Source organism: Chiloscyllium punctatum, chromosome 8, assembly GCF_047496795.1.
Source record: "Chiloscyllium punctatum isolate Juve2018m chromosome 8, sChiPun1.3, whole genome shotgun sequence".
Lineage (NCBI taxonomy): Eukaryota > Metazoa > Chordata > Chondrichthyes > Orectolobiformes > Hemiscylliidae > Chiloscyllium > Chiloscyllium punctatum.
Window position 1 is genome coordinate 101,777,791 of NC_092746.1, and position 25,491 is coordinate 101,803,281.

A 25,491-nucleotide genomic window follows, 5' to 3' on the forward strand; every position below is an offset into this window, starting at 1 on the left:
CCTTGAAAGTGGTATTGCGAGTAAATAGGATAGTGGTATGCTTGCCTTTATTGGTCAGTGCATTGAGTGTATGAGTTGGGAGGTCATGTTGCGGTTGTACAGCACATTAGTTCAGGCACTTTTGGAATATTGCGTGCAATTCTGGTCTCCCGTCAAAGGAAGCATGTTGTAAATCTTGAAAGGACTCAGAAAAGATTTACAAGGATGTTGCCAGGGCTAGAGGGCTTGAGCTAATGGGAGAGGCTGAATAGGCTGGGGCTGTTTTCCCTGGTGTATCAGAGGCTGATGGGTGACCTTATAGAGGTTTATTAATTCATGAGGGGCATAGATATGGTGAAGCCAAGGTCTTTTCCTCATGGTAGTGAACTCCAAGACTGGAGGGCATAGGTTTAAGGTGAGAGGGGTAAATTTAAAAGGCACCTAAGGGGTAACTTTTTTCATACAGAGGATGGTGTGTATATGGAATGAGCTGGCAGAGAAGGAAGTGGAGGCTGGTACAATTACAATTTTTAAAAGACATTTGGATGGGTATATGAATAGGAAGAGTTTAGAGGGATATGGGCCAAATGCTGGCAAATGGAACTAAGTTAGTTTGGATATCTGGTCAGCATGGATGAGTTGGACTGAAGGTTCGGTATCTGTGCTATACAGTTCTATGACTCTATGACTCAACATTGTGGGCTGAAGGGCCTATTCCTGTGCTGTACTGTTTTTTTATGTTCTAAACTGCATCACCTCACACTTTCCTACACTGAAATGTGTCTGCTCTGTGTCCTCTAATTTAATCAACCTGTCTGTCCTCTTTATGTCGACAGCTACTTTCATCACTGTTTCAAAACTTGACTGAATTCTCTCTCACACATTCTCATAGTTGCTGTGTCTGCTGTTTCCATCAGGCTTTCCTCACACTCTCACTGCTACCCTCTGCAACAGCAGCTGTTGTCTCCATCCTCTTACTCCTCTTTCTCTCTCCTCCTCCACACTGGTATCTCCACTCATGTCCACCTGATGGAACAGATGAGAATACAGCTCAGGATCAAAATGGTAATAAGATTCTTATAAAGCAACGGTTGGAATAGGTTTTGAGAGATGTATCCGGTTTTGGGCACCACAGGAAAGAAAGGACATTAAAACTCTGAACAGTGTACATTCACCAAAGAAATGTCACAGGTCAGAAGTCACATGACACCAGTTATAGTCCAACAGGTTCACTTGAAATCACAAGCTTCCAACGCGCTGCTCCTTCATCAGGTGACTAGAACCTGGTGTTGTGACCTTGTCCACCCTAGTCCAACCCCAGCACCCCCATGTCATAACTATCGTAGGTGAGAATTATTGTTACAAAGAGAGGCTTGAGGTACTGGAATTATTTTAACGGGACCAGAGGAAGCCGAAAATGGTTTTACAATTCCTTAGGTTTTAATAGAGTGAGTAAAATGTTTTACTCTGATTAGTGATTTAAAGATAGAGAGTTATCTGCACCGAGATGAGTATCTGAAAGTGGAAGTCTCCATATTCTCAGAGGACCATAGGCTGCTTCCTCATTACAGGGGAAAGTGAGGACTGCAGATGCTGGAGTATCAGAGCTGAAAATGTGTTGCTGGAAAAGCGCAGCAGGTCAGGCAGCATCCAAGGAACAGGAGAATCGACGTTTCGGGCATCAGCCCCTTTCCTGAAGAAGGGCTGATGCCCGAAACGTCGATTCTCCTGTTCCTTGGATGCTGCCTGACCTGCTGCGCTTTTCCAGCAACACATTTTCAGCTCTGCTTCCTCATTACAGACAGACAACTGGTGCTGGGTTGAAATTGAGAGTCACTACGCCTCAGGCAAAGGGTGAGGTTGAGGAGGCAGGCCTTCACACTAACCTCAGCAGGCACAGGAGGTAGACACAAACTGTCGCTGATACTCTACATCAGAGGCCAGTCACCTCTCCAACTGCATTAACCAGTCCCACCCCCATGAATACATGTGGCTCTAATGAATAGTCGTAGATCATTTTGTCTCTGGTGTCTCTCTGCCCTGTACCTCAATTCCATCCACTTGACTTGATTCCATATCCCTTAATAATAAATATCTTACAATCTCATGGCTTGAAACTTTTACTCAGTCTCGGGACATCATGTGGTAAATTTCAGATTACAATTACCCTTGTGTGTCCTATTTCATATATTTTTATGTTTCTTCATATCACTTCTGAACAGTCTGGCTCCAACATTTGGATTACGTCCCCTTCTTTCAGACGAAAGAAAGAGTTTCTCTCGATTTATCTGGTATTCGTTTCAGATGAGCACTTTAATATTCCATAATCAAAGAAATATAAGCCTATTAGGAGAAAGTGATGGTCTAATGGCATTATTGCTGGACTGTTAATCCAAAAACCTAGATAATGTTCTGGGGACCTGGATTCAAATACTGTCATGGTCAGTGGTACAATCTAAAAAAAATCTGAAGTTAAGAGTCTAATGAGACCATGACTCAATTAGGGGAAAAATCCCAACTTGTTCACTAATGCCTTTTAGGGAAGGAAACCTGCCATTCTTACCTTGTCGGGCATACATGTGACTCCAGGCCCCCAGCGATGTGGTTGGCTCTTAAATGCCCTCTGGGCAACTAGGGATGGGCAATAAATACTGGTCAGGCCAATGATGCCTACATCCCATGAATGAATATAAAGTAAATCTGTACATTTGCTGTCTTTATAATTGTAATGTTTTTAGCTACTATAGAAGTCTGAAGGGAAGGAGATGGCCTAGCATTACTATCGCTAGATTATTCATCCAAAAACTTAACTAATGTTCTGGGAACCCGGGTTCAAATCCTGCCATGGTAGATGGTGAAATTTGAATTCAATACAATTTTGGAATTAAGAGTCTAATTATGACTATAAATCCATTGTCGATGGTCAGAAATACTCATCTGGCCCACTAATGTCCTTTAGGGAAGGAAATTGTCATCCTTATGTGGTCTGGCCTACATGTGACTCCAGACCCACAGCAATGTAGTTGACTCTTAACTGGCCTCTGGGCAATTAGGGACATTCAATAAATGCTGGCTTAGCCTATGGCACACGTATCCCTTGAGTGAATAAAAATCAATCTGATGAATTTGTATTCTTGTACAAGGCCAAAATATCACTGAGAAATGGTGCCCAAACTGAAAGACATACTCCAAAAGCAGTTTCATCGGTGCTTTATACACGATAGTCAAACATCCACCCATTTCTGTTCCTGTGCTGCATCTCTCCACTAGTTGAAGGAGCAGAGATAGGGAATGGTTGCAGTGTCAATGGACACAATGCCACAGGCTGCAGAAGAGTTCTACCTGCATCTGTAATGAACACAGATTTCCCTGTATGAGTGCCAAACGTGGCCTTTGTTGGTGGATTCATTATTTTCTGACACATTTCTTCAAACTTGTGTGGTATTAGTTAATGAATGTGTCAATCAAACACTGCTGTACTCTCCATAGAAATACACTATATACCATTTGTGGATGACTGCTCTGCTGAACCCCACTCGCCATCAGATTTGCAAACTATTCTCAATTTCTTCAATTCTGCAGGTTATAGGTATGAGCTGTCCTTCAAATTTGCCAAATGAAAATTCATGTATCAACCCAGACCTGTTTACGTAAATATTCCACATCCATATGGCATGCTGGCCTTCATAACAAGAGGAATTGAATACAGAAGCAAAGAGGTCCTTCTGCAGCTGTACAGGGCCCTGGTGAGACCGCACCTGGAGTATTGTGTGCAATTTTGGTCTCCAAATTTGAGGAAAGACATTCTGGCTATTGAGGGAGTGCAGCGTAGGTCACAAGGTCAATTCCCGGAATGGCGGGACTATCTTACGCTGAAAGATTGGAGCGACTGGGCTTGTATACCCTTGAGTTTAAAAGGCTGAGATGGGATCTGATTGAGACGTTTATGATTATTAAAGGATTGGACACTCCGGAGGCAGGAAACATGATTCCACTGATGGGTGAGTCCCGAACCAGAGGACACAGTTTAAAAATAAGGGGTAGGCCATTTAGAACAGAGATGAGGATAAACTTCTTCACCCAGAGAGTGGTGAGTGTGTGGAATGCTCTGCCCCAGAAGGCTGTGGAGGCCAAGTCTCTGGATACTTTCAAGAAAGAGTTGGATAGAGCTCTAAAGGATAGTGGAATCATGGGCTATGGGGATAAGGCAGGAACAGGATACTGATTGAGGATGATCAGCCATAATCATAATGAATGGTGGTGCTGACTTGAAGGGCAGAATGGCTTACTCCTGCACATATTGTCTAATGTCTATTGTCTATAATATACCTTGAAGGACAGACTGTGTAATGCAATACTTCCTACATTTTGGCTGCCAATCTCCCAAACAGCCACCTTTGACTGGATCTAACATCGCATTGGCTAGTTTAGCATTCTACAAATAAATGTTGACCCATCTGACTCTCATTCCCCCAACACCAGCTCCCTTTCCCACCCATTTACCAATGTGCTGCCAACTTCCTTTCCAGCCTCCCCTCATGATGTCCTGTGCAACTCTACATCCTTACACCCCTCCACCTGACTCTGAACACACCTCTCCCAAAGCGAGTGTCTTCCCAAAACCCTCCCAGTCCCTGTTCTACAGATTCAACTCCAGTCTTCAGTGAGTGAAATGCAGCAGCAAACTCAGGAGAGAATCAGCCTCTCATTAGAGGAGCAGCTCCTTAAAAGGCCTTACATTCGCAAAAACAGAAATCGCTGGAAAACTCTGCTTCTACCTCCTTCCTGGGCCCACCCATTGTTTCTGCCTGCTCCTGCCCCACAGAATGACATCCACAATTCTTCTGGTGGCAGTTACATCAGTTTCACAATTTCCAATTTGATGTCTCCAGGTACCTCCTCTTCAGCATGGACATGCAATTGTTTTACATGTAATTCCTTCATCAGGACAGTCTCAGAGCTTTCCGCTTCTTCCTGAGAAAAAGGTCTGAACCATCCTCATCCACCACCACCCTCCTCCACCTGGCTGAGCTTGTCCTCATTTTGAACAATTTCCTCTTTAACCCCTCTCACTTTCTCAGATTAAAGTTGTGGTTGTGGGTACCCTCATGGGTCCCTCAGTTATGCTTGTCTCTTTGTGGCATACGTGGAATGTCCCATGTCCTTACCCCAATTCCCACACACTAGATCTTGACGTCACATGGACTGCTTCTACAAAAGAACAATTATCAGCCACTAACTGTCGCAATTAGCAGCTATTCATTAAGAAAGCAACAGAGAAATATCAATTCTGACTGCTCTTATACATTTTGGCATGAAGGCTTAGGCAGGGATTAGCCTCAGTATTCCCGGCTGGTGAACAACCCCTCTCCCCACTTTACCCCAGTTCCAACCTTCCAGCTCAGCATTGTCCTCGTGACCTGCCCTACCTGCCAATCTCCATTCCCACCTATCTGCTCCACCCTCCCTTCTGACCTATTACCTTCATCCCCACCCCCATCCAACTATTGTACTCTTTGCTACTTTCCCCCACCCTCCTCTCTGGCCTATCACCTTCATCCCCATCCCCATTCACCTATTGTACTCTTTGCTACCTTCCCCCATCCTCCTCTCTGGCCTATCACCTCTATCCCCATCCCCATTCACCTATTGTACTCTTTGCTACCTTCTCCTCAGCTCCCCCCCCCACCGACCCCCAACCATTTATCTCTCCACCCTGGAGGCTCCCTGTCTCTATTCGTGATGAAGGGCTTTTGCCCAAAACATCGATTTTCCTGCTCCTTGGATGCTGCCTGACCTGCTGTGCTTTTCCAGTGCCACTCTGATGTAAACACTATTCATCCTCCCAGACTGACCTTTACCCATTCCTTTGTCTGTCCAATCGCTGTTCTCCCTCTCTGGGCTACATCTCCAGCTATTGTTTACTCCTTCCCTTTCCCTCACTTCATCATCAATGCACATAACCTTTTTCTGAGCTGCATTCAGTTCTGAAAAGGGTCACTGAACCTGAAACATTAACTCTGCTTTCTTTCTACAGATGCTGCCAGACCTGCTGAGTTTTTCCAGCAATTTCTGTTTTTGCTTCTGATTTCCAGCATCCGCAGAGTTCATGGTTTTTTTGTGTTTACAGTTGCACTTAACTGTCTCCTGACCAGCAGTGAGATGGTCCAATGACACACTCGGTATGCTTGCTTGTTCTCTGCAAGCTGCCTCTGGACAAGCTTCTTCTACATCATTAAATCAGAACATACTACAGCAGAGAAGGAGGCCATTTGACCCATTGTGCCTGTGCTGGCTCTTTGAAAAAGATGTTCAATTAGTTCCACCCTTCTATTCTATTCCCGTGGCCCAGTAAGTGTTTCCACATCTCTTCCCAACTTTAAACAGCCATATCAATTTTCTTGCCTAACCTCCTGGCTGTATGGACCACAATCCCACAGGTTTCCATTGTTTCTTTGTAAAACTAAGGATTTTCATCTTTGCTACCATTCTAGTAAAACAGTCTGCAGCACCTAATGTGTCTTGACACCATTCTTAAAGGGTGATGTCCAGAATTGATCACAAAATTCCAATCAGTGTGTGACCAATTTTTCATACAGTTTTAGCAAAGCTTGCTTGGCTTTGTTCCCTTTTTATAAAATCAAATATTCCCAACAGTTTTTCAAGAGTTAGTCATAGAGTCATAGTGATGTACAGCAAAGAAACAGACCCTTTGGTCCAACCCGTCCATGCCGAACAGATATCCCAACCCAATCTAGTCCCACCTGCCAGCACCCGGCCCATATCCCTCCAAACCCTTCCTATTCATATTCCCATCCAGATGCCTTTTAAATGTTGCCCTTGTAATAGCCTCTACCACTCCCTCTGGTAGCTCTTTCCATACATGTATCACACTCTGAGTGAAAACGTTGCCCCTTTGGTCTCTTTTATAACTTTCCCCTCTCACCCTAAACCTATGGCCTCTAGTTCTGGACTCGCCGATCCCAGGGAAAAGACTTTGTCTATTTATTCTATCCATGCCCCTCATGATACTACCACCTTTTAGGACTTGTTTGCATGCAAATGTTGGCCTTTGTTCCCACCTTTACCATTTAGTTTCTTTTTGTCTCCTTCCCCCAAATAAACAATTTCACTTTCCTCTATATTAATTTTCATTTCCAATAATCTTTCCCTGTATCTACTCTTGGTAGTATGGTGGACACTTATCATTTCTTTCAGCCCTTCTCTACGAGGGGATTAGTGACTGAATTTCTATGGAATGAGTTTCAGGTTGAAAGAAGGGTCGTAAAGTTCTGTATCATCACAGAACTCATCTGTTGAACCATGTATCAACCAGGAGCAGCACAACTTCTTCATCCAAAGTGCTGACTGACCCCTTTACTAATTCCACAGCTACACCACTCTCTAATACTTGCAAAGTGACAATATATGTACTGGACCTTAACACAAATGTTGAGCTGACGATGGGTGTTCTAGAAAATGTTAGCTTTTAGATTTTAGTGGAGAACTGTTCCTCTTGCTCTGTTACAGGAGCAGATGGCACATTATGAGAAAATGAGTGTACTTATCCATTTTGCTGCTGACATTAATCGCTTCGTTATAAGCTTGTGCATAATCAGTGTGTGTGGAAATGTTCAGAAAGTATATAGTGCAGTTCAGGGCTTCTGAACAACACCATACCAGACATCGTATCTGTATCAAAACTTATGAAAAGATCTATGATGGCCTCCTTCTGGCAGAGCGCTACATGCTCCTGGTCAGTTTTGTCTTTGGGTAAGAGAGGTAACAAGAAATCAAAACAGCTTCCTGAAATACATTTTACAGTACATCAAACAATTTGCATATTTTTGAAATTCTGTGTAGTAGGTGTGCAATTCAAGCATTGTCGTATTGGAATGGAAGTTTCACTAAACTGTTCTGCCTTCAGTGGGGTAGTGGCTGACCTTTACTTCAGCACTATTTAGGCCTCTTTGCTTCACATCCCCGAATATCCTTTATAAAATGTAGTTACTTCAGTCTTGAAAATTTCAATCAATCCTGCATTGTCAATTTTTTGGGAGAAGGGGAGTGCGAGATTTTCACTGCACTTTGGGTGTAACAGGTTTTTCCAATTCACACATGAATGGCTCAGTTTTAATATTAAGGTTGTGGCCTCTTACACAAGGATTAGGAGCAGGAGTAGGCCATTCGGCCCATTGAACCTGTTCCACCATTCCGTAAAATCATGTCTGATCTGATTTTGGTCTCAACACCATTGTCTTGTCTGCCCTGTCTGCTTTGTCAGTTAACAATATAACTCAGCCTTGAATAGAGTTGGGGAAACCTTCACTTTCTAAGGAAGTGAATTCCACAGACTAATAACCATCTGATAAAAAATATCCTTATCCCAGAATTAAATAGGAGACCTTTGTGTAACCTAATTCTGGATTCTTCGGCAAGGGTAAACATATGTCAGCATCAACCTTGTCAAGATCCCTCGGGATCTTACACATTTCAATAAGACCACCTCACATTCTTCTAAGTTCTGATCAGTATAGGCCAAAGCAGTTCACTATTTATTCAAATGGCGCAAAATACCTGTTCAATGCTGCCAGCATTTCCTTGTTACCGATGAATCATTCCTTACTCTAACCCACTCAGGAACCAATGCACATTTTAGCTATTCCTTTCCAGTTTAAACTTGTTCGAGAGTTCCTTATCCCTAAAGTGGTTACTCTACTGAATTCATTGTCATGTTAAACACTTTGATTAGATTACCACTCAAGGGAATACAAACAAAGTTCTTTTTATTGTTCAAAAGACGTGGACTTCCTGACTGTGACAGTATATAGTGCTCATCCCTAATTGTCCAATAATCACATTGCTGTGGGTCTGGAGTCACATGGTAGGCCAGCTCAGGTAAGGATAACAGAGCTTCTTCCCTAAAGGACACTAGTGAATCAGATGTGTTTCCAGCAATCAACAATGCTGACAAAATTTCCATCCGGCTAGCTTTTTATTTAGATGGTTTCATTGATTTCAAATTTCACCATCAGCTGCAGTGGGATTGAAGTTAATGTCCACAGAACATTGGTTTGCTGTTCTTGATTATTATTCCTTGTATTACCAGTACGCCACCACCTTCCTCAATTGAACATACTTCCACCACACTTCCAGGCAGTGCATTCCATATCCTCAATATTTGTTGAGTGAAAAAGCTTTTCTTCAATTCATCCTTGCTTTTTTATTTGCAGATCACTTTATGTCCATGCCCCCTTTTGTTCCTATTACAAGTGGAAACAGTTTCTCCCCATATATTCTATCCAGCTCAGTCATGAATTTGAAAACATCTGTCAGATTTCCTCTCAGCTTTTTCCCTCCAACAAAAACAGTCCCAGCTTCTTCAATCTATCCTCATAACTGAAGTACCTGATCCCTGAACCATTCTTGTAAACTATTTATGAACTCTTTCCAATGCATTCATTTCCTTCCTATAATGTGGTGCCCAGAGCTGTTCACAATACTCCAGCTAATTGTCTTATGTCGAGTCCGTCTTAGTCAGTGTGATAAACGTACTAAACGTACTTCCAGTTATCGAGTCATAGGGTCATACAGCATGAAAACAGACCCTCAGGTCCAATTCATTAACACTGACCAAATTTCCCAAACTAAACTAGTCCTACCTGCCTGTTTCTGGCCCTTATCTCTCCAAACCTTTCCTATTCATGTACTTATCCAAATATCTCTTCAATGTTGTAATTGTACCCACATCCACTAATTCCTCAGGAAGTTCATTCTACATGCGAAGCCCCACCCTCAGTGTAAAAGATTCGCCCCTTATGCCATTCTTAAAATCTCTCTCCTCTCACTTCAAAAAATTTACCCTCTAGTCTTGAACTCTCCCATCCTTGGAAATGACCTTTGCATTTGCTACGCATTGATGGTTGCAGGGGTGTTGTAGACTTTTGCTTTCACGGTGGAAGAAGCAATTAATGTTGTATTTGTTGGTCTCTATTTCTTGAATGTTTACGTGGGTGTCTGGTGATGTACTTGCAAATCTGAGGGTTCTGACTGAACTTGTAGGTTCAGATGGCTCTCCTGTCATTGAATTGTGTAAGACATTGTCTGAGAGTAATCCCTGCAAGAGTGATTGAAATGTTGTAAACAATCTGAAAGACCTATCAGGACTCTGCCCGACAACACTGAATTAGACAAACACTTTGGCAGTGCACAGCTTTATGGGAGGACATTACTTTCTTACCTGGAGTAACTGACCCCATCACCATGACTCTAATACATTCAGGACTCTTACACCTGCCTAATGTCACTCCTTCATGTGTCCCACTTGATTACAAACATTCCCCCAACCCACACACACTGCACCACACCACCCAGCACCCTTTGCAGCTCCAATTTTCCACACAAAAGTCCATTTTCTTTTTCCCCTCCTGTCGAGTTGAAAGCATTCACGTATAAAGCGCTGCACGAAGACACATGCCACCGATAAATTATTATGAACCCTGTGCTGCAAGATTCCCGTGTGCTACTGACTATATCCTGGGTGTCAGACTTTATTGAAAACTGTTTCACATTTATGCATATTCATGGCATGCAAGTACAAACATACCACTGTCCAATGCAATTTTCCAGAGGGTGCAAACTCAGTGCGCCTCAACCTGTCTGCTGTGCACACAATTGGCTGCTACATTTCCTTCATTAAAACAGCAACCATACCCCGAATAAGCTACTTCATTGACTGGGATATCCTGATGTCATGAAAGGTATTATATAAATGTCAATCTTTCTTCACTTCATTTCCATACTTTCATTTGGAATAAGATTATTCTATTTACAGTTGAATTTGTCTGTTCGCAATGTAACTGGGGAATATTACCTGTTTTCCGCTGTCATCTGAAGTCAAAATTATCTGTCTGACCTTCTTAAAAAAGCTCAGGGACTGAAAAAGGCAAAAGCTCCTCTGCAATGTTAAGCAGAAGACTGGGTGAGGTAATTTCAACGTGAGCCAATTCCCTGATGATCCACCTAACGTCCCTCTCTGTGACATTCACACACACATAGAGTGGAACAGGCAATTTCAAGGACGATCATTTACATGAATGCAACAGTATCTTAAACTGATATCTAAATGATAGTGCAGTTCAGTGCAGCAGCACCAAGGCATTGGGAGTTAATAGACTGGAGCCAAACTGGTGAGAGTTAGATTTAGCTTTCCTTTTCTATTTTCCCTTTCTAACTGGAGATAAAGAGAAAAGGATTTCGATGGTCTGCTCTTGTGTTTTGTTTTAGCATTAATAAGCAGTGTGGTACACTAAAGCAGGTCATGGTTACGAATTCTGTGGTAAGTAACTCACCTCTGACTTCCCAAATCCTGTCCACTGTCATCAGGGCACAAGTCAGGAGTGTGCTGGAATAGTCTCCACATGCCTGGATGGGTGTAGTCAAGAACGCCCCTGAAGAAGCTTGAGACTTTCCAGGACAGTACCTTCACCACATTGACAACAGCAACTCAAGGAGATCATGATTACTATCTAAAGGATAGTTAAGGATGGGCAAGAGATACCAAACTAGCCAGTGATGCCCTGACTGGACAAATGTGAGGGGGTGAGAGATGCAAAAAGTGAAGTGAAATCAATTTCAAGGAGATAGCAAAAGCTGAGAAGCAAAGGAGAGAAGAGACAGCCTGAATAAATCAAAACAAAATGTGGGAAAGCAAGGAAGTGCCAGAAAGAAATAAACAGACATGAGTACAATCTGAAGCAAAAGATGTATCGGAACAAAACTACTGGCTATATAGGAATTTAATAGGATTGAAATGATAGTTGAGAACAGGAGTAGTGGAGAAGTTTGTATTTCTATAATCAAAGTATATCACCTGGTGGACACTGCCTTGAAGAAGGAAGACAGAAAACATTTTACTTTTGAGCAATTCATGCTAAGAATGACAATGCACCAGATTATAGTCCAACTAGCTTTTGGAAGCACTAGCTTTTGGAGCGCTGCTGTTTCATCAGGTGCTCCTTCAGCCATGGGATCAATGTGGATTTCACAGTTTTCTCATTTCCCCTCCCCCCACCTTATCCCAGATCTAAACTTCCAATTTAGCACTGCCCTCCTGACCTGTCCAACCTGTCCATCTTCCTGTCTCCCTATCTGCTCCACCCTTGTCTCTGACCTAACTTCACCTAACCCAACATAATCTGCCTTTCACATTCTCAGCTACCATCACACCCCTCCCCCGCAACAAAACCAACCCCTGCCCTCATTTATCTCTCACTGCCCTTGGGCCACTAGCCTCATTCCTGATGAAGAGCTTATGCCTGAAATATCGATTCTCCTGGTCCTCGGATGCTGCCTGACTGGCTGTGCTTTTCCAGCACTGCACTCTTTGACTCACCCACCTTAACTCATGATAACACTAACCCTGCATGCCATCAGTGCTGCCCATTCACACCCAATCTGCACCAGCAGTAATACCTGTGCCACCCACTGTCACCTCCCATAATACCTACCTCTCTTTCATTCTAGGAGCAAAACAGTACACAATATGGCAGAAAAAGTCATTGAGCTCATCATGCCTTATCAACAGAGTACTCTGACTCTGGCTGTCCTAAGCAGGACTTGGACTGTTACTGAAGGCTGCCCTTGAATTACTGTGCCAGGATCCCCTGGGGCGAATTGCCTGAAGCCTATCAACAACTGTGGCAAGCTGTCTTTATGTCTACATTTGTTATGGCTGCACTAAAGACTGTAGACGGGATGAGGGGGCCTGCAGAAAAAGACAACTCAAAGCTGGGCAATGCACAGTAAGGATAGGTTCAGAGTGAGTGGGCACTATGTCAGACACTGTCCTATCCGCCCTGGTCCAGGAACTCCCCATATACGTTCGAGACACCCTCCACCTCCTCCAAGACTTCCGTTTCCCCGGCCCCCAACGCCTCATCTTCACCATGAACATCCAATCTCTCTACACCTCCATCTGCCATGACCAGGGCCTCCAAGCCCTCCGTTTCTTCCTCTCCAGATGTCCCCAACAGTACCCTTCCACTGACACACTCATTCATTTGGTTGAACTGGTCCTTATCCTTAACAATTTCTCCTTTGAATCCTCCCACTTCCTCAGCCCAAAGGGGTAGCCATGGGCACTTGTATGGGCCCAGTGATGCCTGTCTCTTTGTTGGCTACGTAGAACAGTCCATCTTCCGTAGTTACACCGGCACCACTCCCCACCTCTTCCTCCGCTACATTGATGACTGCATTGGCACCATCTTGTGCTCCCACGAGGAGGTTGAGCATCTCATCAACTTCACTAACACATTCCACCCCAACCTTAAATTCACCTGGACCATCTCTGACACCTCCCTTCCCTTCCTGGACCTCTCCATCTCCATTGATGATGACCAACTTGACACTGATATTTTTTTACAAACCACCGACTCCCACAGCTACCTGGATTACACCTCTTCCCAAACTACCTCCTGCAAAAATGCCGTCCCGTATTCCCAACTCCTCCGCCTCCGCCATATCTGATCCCAGGAAGACCAGTTTCACCACAGAACACACCAGATGGCCTCCTTCTTTAAAGACCAGAAGTTCTCTTCCCACGTGGTTGAAGATGCCCTCCAACACATCTCATCCACATCCCGCACCTCTGCCCTCAAATCCCACTCCTCTAACCATAAAAAGGACAGAACCCCTCTGGTCCACACCGTCCACACAACCAACATTCGCATAAACGTGGGCGGCACAGTGGCTCAGTGGTTAGCACTGCTGCCTCTCAGCACCAGAATACCAGGTTCGATTCCAGTCTCGGGTGACTGTCTGCATGGAGTTTACACAATCTCCCCGTGTCTGTGTGGGTTTCTTCTGGGTGCTCCAGTTCCCTCCCATTGTCCAAAGATGTGCAGGTTAGGTGAATTGACCATGTTAAATTGCCCAAAGTGTAAGGTGCATTAGTCAGAGGGAAATGGGTCTGGGTGGGTTATTCTTCGGAGGGTCGGTGTGGACTTGTTGGGCCGAAGGGACTGTTTCCACACTGTAGGGAATCGAAACCACAGCATCTGTCGACATTTCCGCCACCTCCAAACAGACCCCACCATCAGGGATATATTTCCCTCCACACCCCTCTCTGCAAAGACTGTTCCCTCCATGACTACCCACACCTCCTCCCTCACCTCCATCCAAGGCCCCAAAGGAGCCTTCCACATCCATCAAAGTTTTACCTGCACATCCACCAATGTCATTTATTGCATCTGTTGCTCCTGATGCGTGGGGAGACTGGACGCCTTCTCGCAGAGCGCTTTAGGAGTACAATCTCCGGGACACCCGCACCAATCAACCCCCACCGCCCCATGGCCCAACATTTCAACTCCCCCCCGACTCTGCCAAGGACATGCAGGTCCTGGGCCTCCTCCACCGCCGCTCCCTCACCACCCAATGCCTGTGGGAAGAATGCTTCATCTTCCACCTCGGAACACTTCAACCCCAGAGCATCAACGTGGACTTCACCAGTTTCCTCATTTCTCCTCCCCCAACCTTACCCCAGTTCCAAACTTCTCGCTCAGCACCATCCTCATGACCTGTCTTATCTGCCAATCTTCCTTCCCACCAATCCGCTTCACCCTCCTCTCTGACCTATCACCTCCATCCCCACCCCCATCCATTTATTGTACTCTTTAGTACCTTCTCCCCACCCCCATCCCCCTCCCATTTATCTCTCCACCCTGGAGGCTCCCTACCTTCAGTCCTGATGAAGGGTTCTTGCCCAAAACGTCAATTTTCCTACTCCTTGGATGCTGCCTGACCTGCTGTGTCTTTCCAGCACCACTCTAATCTAGACTATGACAGACAATGCAGCTGGGTCCAGTCCATGAGTTGGGTGCATGTCTCTGAGCACACAATGTCCATTCAACCAACTTGAGATGCAGCATTGAAGTGCAGAAACATTCTGTAAATGGAATAGAGATCTGCCATGAGGGTTCATGGAAGCTGTCATAAATCAGATGCCAATGTCTGGAGATGTAGGATGCATGTGGCCAGTACCCATGGAGTGTGCCCAACGTGTTGGTGCCTGGTGTCCAACATGGGGATATTTTGGATCAAGCTGCAATTTGACCCCTTCAAGGACCCACTCTGGTTTCTGTGTCATGTTTTCTGATGGCTCGTTTGTATGGCCAGTTTGGTAAGATGGACTGTTAACAACCCCTATCATAAGCAATAAAGAGCATCAATTGGGAACTTGCCACTGATTAGTGACAATTTCATCACACCCATGGGACAAACATGTACAAAATGCAATGAGTTGATCTTGATGTTGGGGTGGTGTTGGTGTTGGCCAAATATCTTGTCCAAGTGTATTATACATCTTACCATACCCCACGAAGCTCAGAGCCTGAGAAAATTTCATCCATTATTATATTCACTTGCTTTTTGTTCATAAAGTACTTTCTCATGTAGTTTTCAGGACTTCGTTAAAAGGGGGATAGAATACAAAATCAGAGAGATAATAATGCATTTATATAGCAAAATAAAATTTATAAAAGGCTAGTTAGTTTGAGTAGAGTGGTGCTGGAAGAGCACAGCAGTTCAGGCAGCATCCGAGGAGCAGGAAAATTGGATGCTGCCTGAACTGCTGTGCTTTTCCAGCACCACTCGACTCCAGAATCTGGTTTCCAGCATCTGCAGTCATTGTTTTTACTTAGTTAGTTTGAGTGACCCGATTTGATGAAGCCAGCAAGCAGCTGTGAAAATGAAGGATAAGGATAGCAAGATTCAGGAACCTTGAATGACAAGAGAAATTTTGAGCTGAGTCAAAAAGAAAAAGGAGGCATACATAAGGTTTAGGAAACTGAAAACAGACAGAACCCTTGAAGATTACAAGGATAACAAGAAAGAACGCAAACAAGGACGTAGGAGGGCTAAGAAGGGCCATGAAATGTCTTTTGCATACAGGATTAAGGAAAATTCCAAGGCACTTTATACATAGAAAAGGAATAAAGACAGTAGCTGGGAAAATGGTAAGAACCCTCAAAGTCAAAAGATGGAATCTATGTATGGTGCTCGAGGAAGTAGGTGAGTTTCTTAATGGGTACTTTGCATCGATATTCACCAAGGAGAAGGACATGGTGAATGGTGAGTCTCAGGAGGAGCATGACTATAGGAGTCAGGAGGTCATGTTGTGGCTGCGTAGGACATTGGTGAGGCCATTTTTGAAATATTGTGTTATTGTGGTCTCCTTCCTGTAGGAAGGATGTTGTGAAACTTGAAACAGTTCAGAAAAGGTTTACAAGGATGTCATAGAGTCATAGAAGATGTACAGCATGGAAACAGACCCTTCGGTCCAACCCACCCATGCCGACCAGATATCCCAATCCAATCTAGTCCCACCTGCCAGCACCTGTCCCATATCCCTCCAAACCCTTTCTATTCATATACCCATCCAAATGCCTTTGAAATGGTGCAATTGTACCAGCCTCCACCACTTCCTCTGGCAGCTCATTCCATACACGTACCACCCTCTGCGTGAAAAAGTTGCCCCTTAGGTATCTTTTATATCTTTCCCCTCTCACCCTAAATCTATGCCCTCTAATTCTGGACTCCCCCATCCCAGGTAAAAGACTTTGTCTATTTACCCTATCCATGCCCCTCATAATTTTGTAAATCTCTATAAGGTCACCCCTCAGCCTCCGACGCTCCAGGGAAAACAGCCCCAACCTGTTTAGCCTCTCCCTATAAATCCTCCAACCCTGGCAATACCCTTGTAAATCTTATCTGAACCCTTTCAAGTTTCACAACATCTTTTCGATAGGAAGGAGACCAGAATTGCATGCGATGTTCCAACAGAGCCTAACCACATGACCTCCCAATTCCTGTACTCAATACTCTGACCAATAAAGGAAAGCATACCAAATGCCTTCTTCACTACCCTATCTACCTGCGACTCCACTTTCAAGAAGAAAGGAACCTGCACTCCAAGGTTTCTTTATTCAGCAACACTCCCCAGGACTTTGCCATTAAGTGTATAAGTCCTACTAAGATTTGCTCTCCCAAAATACAGCACATCACACTTATCTGAATTAAACTCCATCTGCCACTTCTGAGTCCATTGGCCCATCTGGTCCAGATCCTGTTGTAATCTGAGGTAACCTTCTTCACTGTCCACTATATCTCCAATTTTGGTGTCATCTGCAAACTTACTAACTGTACCTCTTATGCTCACATCCAAATCATTTATTTCAATGACAAAAAGTAGAGGACCCAGCACCGATCCTTGTGGCACTCCACTGGTCACAGGCCTCCAGTCTGATAAACAACCCTCCACCACCACCAGTTTGAGCCAGTTCTGTATCCAAATGGCTAATTCTCCCTGTATTCCGTGAGAACCAACCTTGCTAATCAGTCTCCCATGGGGAACTTTGTCGAACGCCTTACTGAATTCCATATGGATTTATCACTCTGCCCTCATCAGTCCTTTTTGTTACTTCGTCAAAAAACTCAATCAAGTTTGTGAGACATGATTTTCCAAGCACAAAGCCATGTTGACTATCCCTAATCAGTCCTTGCCTTTCCAAATACATGTACATCCTGTCCCTCAGGATTCCCTCCAACAACTTGCCCACCACCAACGTCAGGCTCTCTGGTTCTTGGAGGATTTGAGCTATAGGGAGAGGCTGAATAGGCTGGGGCTGTTTTCCCTGGAACATCGGAAGCTGAGGGTTGACCTTATAGAGGTTTATAAAATCATGAGGGACGTTGATAGGGTAAATCGACTAGGTCTTTTCCCTAGGGTGGGGAAGTCCAGAACTGGAGGGCATAGGTTCAGGGTGAGAGGGGAAAACATTTTTATATTGAGGGTGGTGCATGTATGGAATGAGCTGTCAGAGGAAGTGGTGGAAGCTGGTATAGTTACAGTCTTTAAGAGGCATCTGGATGGGTATATAAATTGGAAGGGTTGAGAGGGATATGGGCCAAGTGCTGGCAAATGGGACTAGATTGGGTTGTGATACCTGGTCGGCATGGATGAGTTGGACCAAAGGATTTGGTTGTATGCTATATATTTTTATGACTCTCTGACTCTATGTTGATATTCTAGGCATGTCAATATAAAAAGGACAAAGGTGTTGGGTGTTTTGAAATGAATTAAGGTAGACAGGATCAGATGGAATCTATCCCAGAATGCTGAGAGAAGCTGGTGAGGAAATTTCTGGGGCCTTCCACAAAATCTTTGTATCCTCTTTTGTCACAGGAGAGGCTCACAGGATTGGAGAGATACCAATGTTATTCCTTTGTTTGAGAAGGACAACAATGGTAATCTGGAAAATTACAGGTTTGTGAACCTTACGATATTGGTTGGAAAATTTTTGGAGAAGATTCTGAGGGACAGAATTTACTCACATTTGGTAAAATAGAGACAGGCAGCTTGACTCTGAATGGGGGAGGCTGTATCTCACAAACCTGATTGAGTTTTTTGAGGAAGTGACAATGATGACTGATGAGGGCAGGGCAGTGGATATTGTCTAAATGGATGTTGGTAAGGCCTTTGACAAGGTCTCTCATTGCAGACAGATTACAAAAAGTGAAGTCACATGGGATCTGCAGGGAACTTTTAAGATGGATACACAACTGGCTTGGTCATAAAAGACAGAGAGTAGCGGTGGAAGGATGTTTTACTGACTAGAGATCTGTAACCAGTGGTGTTCTGCAGGGATCAGTGTTGGAATCTCTGTTGTAGAGATGATTTAGAGAAGACTGTAGGTCCCCCAATTAGTAAGTTTGTGAATGGCCTAAAGGTTGGGGAAGCTGCAGGTACTGAGGAGGATTGCCAGAGGATACAGCAGGATATAGATAGGCTGGAGACTCGGACAGAGAAATAACAGATGGAATTTAATCAGTAAATCAAAAAATGTTCACTCAGTGCATAGTTAGGGAACAGAATCTTGGAAGTGTGGTCAAGGCAGATTCGATTGAGGCAGTCAAGAGGGAAGTGGATAATTTGAATGGTAAAATTGTGCAGGACTACAGGGAGAAAGCAGGCAATTGGCATTAAAACAGAATGCTCAGAAAGCTGGTGCAGACACAATGGGCAGAATGGCCTCCTTCTTGACCAATGATAAAACATCTTCAATAACTTCCAATCTATAAAGTCATACTTCCATTGCTTGCTCATATTAGCTGAAAAGTAAGGTTTTGGGACATTTGTGTAATTGCAATGGATTACTTTATTTTAAGTGGCTTACTGTTAATGTTACAATTGAATAGTGGCTGCGTCCTACCACACAGAGCATTCCTATTGCTACAAAATGAATGAACAAACCTGAGAAGAAAGTGCTGGTTAAGAGTTGTTAATGAGGGTCTGTATCCAGGATCATGGAACTCAGCAGTTAAATCATGTTTTGAGACATCTTAACATCGGTAAGACCTGGTATTGATGGATTGAATATTGGGAAACCTTAAGGTTGTGAAGAATAGCGGTGACTGGAATTAATACAGCTTTCAGGCAAAAGTGGAGGTGTAATGGTCGTTGGTGGGTGTGTTACAATGCAGCAGGAGAGGGCACCCTTTTTCCTTTTGTTAATCCATTTTGCAGCCAAGAAGACTCTGAAAGCACTAAAGAAGAACAAATGTGTTTTATCAGTGATGCATCACTGTTTCTACAGGTCATTAATTTTGCTGCAATCAGCAAACTGTGAGAGTGCAGATGGCAGAGGAGGTACATCCCCCACTGCGGGCATTACCCCAAACAATGCGGCTGCTTCAATAGAATCTGCTGCCTTGGGCATGACAGAAGAGGATGATGTGACTGGGTTTGAGTTCAGCAGGGAAACTGCACCACCTGGCCATGAATACCTGCAGGGACAGCCATCTGTCATGTTCTGGTGGCAATAAAACTTACTAGGCCCCTTAATGCTTGTGCTGTTGGATCTTCCAGCCCTTCACACTGGGAAGCCCAGGATTTACTCAATGGATGATTTCTATTCAGGACAGTCAAACAATGAGCATCTGTAAGACATAGTGAAAGCAAAGTCACTCAATTTTATCAGTGAATTTGGTTTGTGAGTTTTGTAAGGCATCGCTGTTGCATTGTTCCATGGTGTTCTGTGAATTTGCAAATTTTGGTTGCCTTTTTGGTCCTGTGAACAAGGGAGAATCATTATTTGGTGACTGTTTACCTAACTAGCCAGTAGCAGGGGTTCCAGAAGTTCTGCATCTGTGCATAAACCACATGTCCATGTATCAGTGTTACAGAACTCCTTTAGGAGCTCAGAGCTTACTGTCATTCAGTAAAACCAATCAGATGCTCCTGCCCTTTACTCCATAATGAGCATGTAACACAGAGTCTCAAATTAGCTCCGTTAATTGATTTGTCTGGATGTGTCACCAGTGGTAGATGTCCTTTTCAATCAGCACTATCACACTTGGAGCTTCTGGATCCAGTGACAAGTATTGGACTCTCCCTGTAGAGATAAGAAAAAGGACCAGAAGAATACCTCCTCGAGTGTGCTCCGACCTATCAATAAACACATGGCTGAACTCCTACATCAACTCCACTTTCCCGCTTCATTCCCCCATATCCCTAGACTCAGTTGATGGAGAGGGGAAGCCTCTCAGTTGTTATTCATCAGAGATCAAAGTAAGCTGGTGTAGGTACATAATGAGTATATGGCAGCAACACATTTATAACTAACTACCATATTATGATAAAAGGAACTGTTAGAGGTGGTATATGAACATGGACAGAGGATTAACAAACTAATAGAAGACAATGTATTGGGATAAAAAGGGAATTTTCAGGTTGGCAACCTGTACCTAGTGGAGTGCCACAGGGATCAGTCCTGGGGCCACAATTATTTACGTCACAAAGTGTGGCACTGGAAAAGCACATCAGGTCAGGCAGCATCCGAGGAGCAGGAGAGTCAATGTTTCAGGCATAAACCCTTCATCAGGAATATGACTCTCCTGCTCCTCAGATGCTGACTGAGCTGCTGCACTTTTCCAGTGCCACACTTTTCGATTCTGACCTCCAGCATCCGCAGTTCCTCACTTTTACTCAGCTGTAATTATTTACAACATGCTTTAATAATATGGATGAGGAAAATAAATGGACTGTAGCCAAGTTTGTGGATGACACAAAAATAGGTGGAAAGGCAGATGTTGAGGATGACACAGTCTGCAGAGCGATATAGACAGGTTAGTCAATTGGGAAAAAGACTTGACAAATCAAATATAACATGGGGAAATTTGAGGTTATGCACTTTGGCAGGAAGAATACAGGAACTGAACATTGTTTAAATGGAGAAAGACTGCAGAAAGCTACATCACATAAGGATTTGGGTGTCCTCATACCTAAATCACAAAAAAGCTTGCACCCAGGTTCAGAACGCAAATGGAACATTCGCCTTTATTTCAAAGGAACTGAAGTAAAAAAACCAGGGAGTTGTGAACAGTTTTCATCTACTTATCTAAGGAAAGATATACTGCCGTTGGAAGCAGTTTGAGGAGGTTCAGTTGGCTGATACTCGGTATGAAGATATTATCTTATTAGCAAAGGGTAAGTAGGTTGGGCTTGTATTCATTGAAATATCGTTAAATGAGAGGTGACCTTATTGAAACATACTAGATTCATAGGGAACTTGTTAGGGTTGATGCAGAGAGTTTGTTTCCCCTTGTGTGAAAGTTTAGGACCAGAGGGCATAATCCCAAAATAGGGATTCACCCTTTTAAGACAGAGATGAGGAGAAACTTCTTCTCTCTGAGTGGAGTAAATCAGTTGAAATTTTTTTACCGCAGAGGGCCACCGAGGCTGGGTCATATTCAAGGCTGAGAGAGACAGAGTTTTCATAAGTAATGGGATCAAGGGTTATGGGCAAAAGGCAGGAAAGTGGAGTTGAGGATTATCAGATCACTTTTGAACTGATTGAGGGGTGGAGTGGATTCAATGGGATAAATGTCTACATCTGTCCTACATCTTATGGGCTTAACTAATTTGTCTTCGTGTACAATCACCCAGCATGGACACACCAACATAGTAAAATGTGTGCCTCTCTGGTACCATCAAATATTCTAAGTAAGGAATTCTGTCCTTCTGTTTTACAGTGATATTCTTACCTTATGTTTGTGTTTCTTTCATTCGTAGAATTTCTTCCAGACTTAAACTGTGACATTCTGCCACCTTTTCTGTCCCAACTTCTTCTCTTTACACAGTCCCTCCACTACAACAGAGATTGGTGCTTCCACAGGCTGCTTCCACATTGGGCTTGCTACATTTGGTTCAGACCCATCTATAATTTTAATAAAAACAGTGCAACTCTTTCCTGGATAAGAGACCATTGTGACCTTTGTCAGTGAGTCACATACAAGAAATGTTCCAGGATTTCTTGAGGAGGCAATGGTCTAGTGGTATTGTCACGAGACCTATTAATCCAGTAACTCACCTAATGTTCTTGAGACCTGGGTTCAACTCCTGCCAAGGCAGATGGATAAATCTGAATTCAGTAAAGAATCTGGAATAATGGGCCAAATGATGACCCAAAAACCATTGTCAATTGTCAGGTAAAACCCATCTGCTTCACAAATGTCCCCTGGGGAAGCAAATTTACCATCATTACCTGGTTTGGCCGAGATGTGACTCCAGCCCCACAACAATGTGGTTGACTCTTAACTACCCTCTGAGCAATAAATTCTGGCTTGGCCAGTGACACCCATATACTGTGAGTGAATTAGAAAATTTTCACCATCCCTGCTTAGACAAAGACACATCGTAATGAATCATAAAACTATAAACCATACACACCTCTGATGTTGTTTGCTGGTTATTAATTTTATGAATATCAGGTATTTCCCTCATTTTTCTCAAATCTAAGTAAAGTACCGCCCATAATGAAAATCTAATAAAACTAATGTTCTGTTAAATGCTTCTTTTGCCAGATAAATTGAACACACTTTCTTCGTTCATTGGTCCATTCAAGTATTTCAGCCCTGGTTTGGAAAATACAGAGGATGAGGACAATCTGAGTAAGTCTGATTTCCCGTTTCTTAAGTAAATTGCTGATACTGTCTAAATGAAATGAAAACAGAGTCTCATTCACAGACAAACCCTTGGCAGAATCAGTTCAAATAGTGCAGTCAGGAATGTGTGATAAAACACTACACCAATCAGCTTAATTTCCAAATATTTTTGTTCATTCTTTTTTTAAAAACATGCAAGTTGTTCTATCCAGCAACACAACCTATGAGTCACAACAGGCAAAATCGAGCAGTTAAAAAGCTCATCCATACAAATACAGACCATCTGGTTGTGAAGGCAATACACTCAGTAGCAGTCAGCCATATGTTTGAGTTTATAAAATGAACAAAAACAGCTGCCATAAAGCGTAAAATGGAGAGTTTAGAACTGAACGCATTAACTAAGAAAATTATTATAATACCTCTTAACACAATTATTTGTGTGGCCAAGTGGGTAAATACACAGCCTTGTGTGACCCATTTAGAAGACCCCAGCTTTGTTTGTCAGTCAGCGTGGAGTTGTTTGGGGTAACAGGTCAAGTCAACAGAGTGAAGAGGACTCCCATTGTGATCACTGTCACATGAATCCATTGCCAACATTCACATTCGAGGCAAATACACAAATTGCCGGAGGCTGTTAGCAACTGGTACATAGTGACCCTGCAAGAACCAATACCTTTAAGAGGGAAGAAAATGAGCAAATGTGAAATATAGAATCATATGTTAAGAGCATTTACAATATTTACACAACATCGAACAAATAAAAGTTGTTCGGTATGGCATTAATGCTGCCTGAAAAGGGTTTATCCATATGATTTCCTTAGCTTCACTTGTTCACTCACGGGATAATTTTTGTCTTCTGTAGATTGGCTACAATCTGATAGTTGGTTGCGTTAAACACTATTGGGCCTCTCTCTTCTCCTTTGGAACCATGCAATGTTCTGGGAGAGCGAACACAAGCTGTTTTCAAACGCAGACTGTTATGAAACCTGTCTCTAGCCTGTCTCCCCTATCCTCACCTCCAACATCAAACAAAAGAAGTCTAATTAAGATCATTCATTCAGCTGCCTCTGTTGCCCTGCTCCATTTCCATCAGTACCAAGCCAAACCTCCTCATCAGGCTCTCTCCTGTTTTAACCCTGAAGTCATGTCTCTCACTCCAGTTTCTCTTTCTCTCCCATCATTTGGTCTCCAAGCTCATCTCATCAATGAGATCCACCTCTTACTTCTTGATGCGAATGCCACTAAACCAAACTATTCTGCCTTTTGTTATAACACAAAGACATAAATCCAGACCAAATCAGATTCACTGACACTGGACACAGTGAGATTAAAGCATTTGTTGATTCTCAAAATATTCAATTATTCCTAACCAGACTTTACAAATAACTGATCTGAGACACCAAGTTTATAACTTAAACAAACCTTAATAATATAACTTGAGCAAAACACAGATGAATAACGAGGCATTCTAATTAATATCTATGATCCTCAGCCCATTCTTCTTTGAATATAGTCCAGCACTCACACACTGACAGGTAGACACGATTAAGGTATACAATTATTAAAAATTGTAAATTGTTGCTTCAATTAATTCCAGCCCTTCATGAAATCCAATGGATTACATCACAGGCTACAAACTTGCTTGAATTTTGAAGTTACTGGTCAATATAAATAGCTTCCATGGACCTCGAGAGAATTGTCCTTATTTCTCATTGACTGCGGTTCTTTTCTCAGGATCTTCAGTTGATAACTGGAGGTCAGCTAGAGACAGCAAAACCAAACAACCCAGAGGCAGTTTCCAAAGAAACCTTGCCTCCTGCCCAAAAACCCAGTCAACACTGTTCTCTCTTTGTTTTCTCATTTTTTCTTCCCAATATTTCCTATGGTTGACTTGCTGGAACCAGTTTTTTCCTGATTCACCAATTCAACATCCAACCAGCTGCCAGTCCCTGACCATAACAACATCTCAGTACCAGTTTGTCAATAGTATTCTTCAACCAATCACTATGATACCTGCAGTATCTTTGCAGGCCAGTTCCAAAAAACATCAGTGTTTTGTTCTCTCCCATTTAAAAAAGAACAGGCTCATATTCAAAGTTCAATTCTCAACTGCAACTCGCAGTTCCAAACCAAAAATGAGAAAAATAAAAGATCTATAATAATGGTCTGAAGACTTCTCTCTACTGTTCAGTTTCCTCATTTGAATCTGCTCTTGGTTATTCAATCATAGCTAAGGCAATTCCCATGGAATCTCTACATTTTATCATCCAAAAACATTGGTTGCATCACCTTCCATATATTTGCTAATACCACCTAGTTCTATGTATTCATCACTTTTCTTAATGTTGCCACTGAGATGCAATATTGTCGAGTTAAACACCAGGAGATCAACTTTCATCTGTGCCACAAAACCCAGATCCCTTCCACCAATTCCATTTTCCTGCTGGTCACCTTCTCAGTTGAACCATTCTATCTGATTCAACCAGAGCTGAACTTCTGATCGCACGTTCT

The 25,491-nt window shown here is 43.1% G+C and overlaps 1 protein-coding gene across 3 annotated transcripts in view; it reads left to right on the forward strand.

The window, feature by feature from the left end:
• adarb2 (adenosine deaminase RNA specific B2 (inactive)) overlaps positions 1-25,491 on the forward strand; it is a 776,642-nt gene that overhangs the window by 345,496 nt on the left and 405,655 nt on the right. For 2 of the 3 annotated variants that reach the window (XM_072576158.1, XM_072576160.1), the window contains one exon: positions 22,900-22,986. The exons of the other annotated variant lie outside the window; for it this stretch is intronic. In XM_072576158.1, the coding sequence (XP_072432259.1) occupies positions 22,900-22,986 (87 nt within the window). The remainder of the gene's footprint in view (positions 1-22,899; positions 22,987-25,491) is intronic. 3 annotated transcript variants of the gene reach the window in all.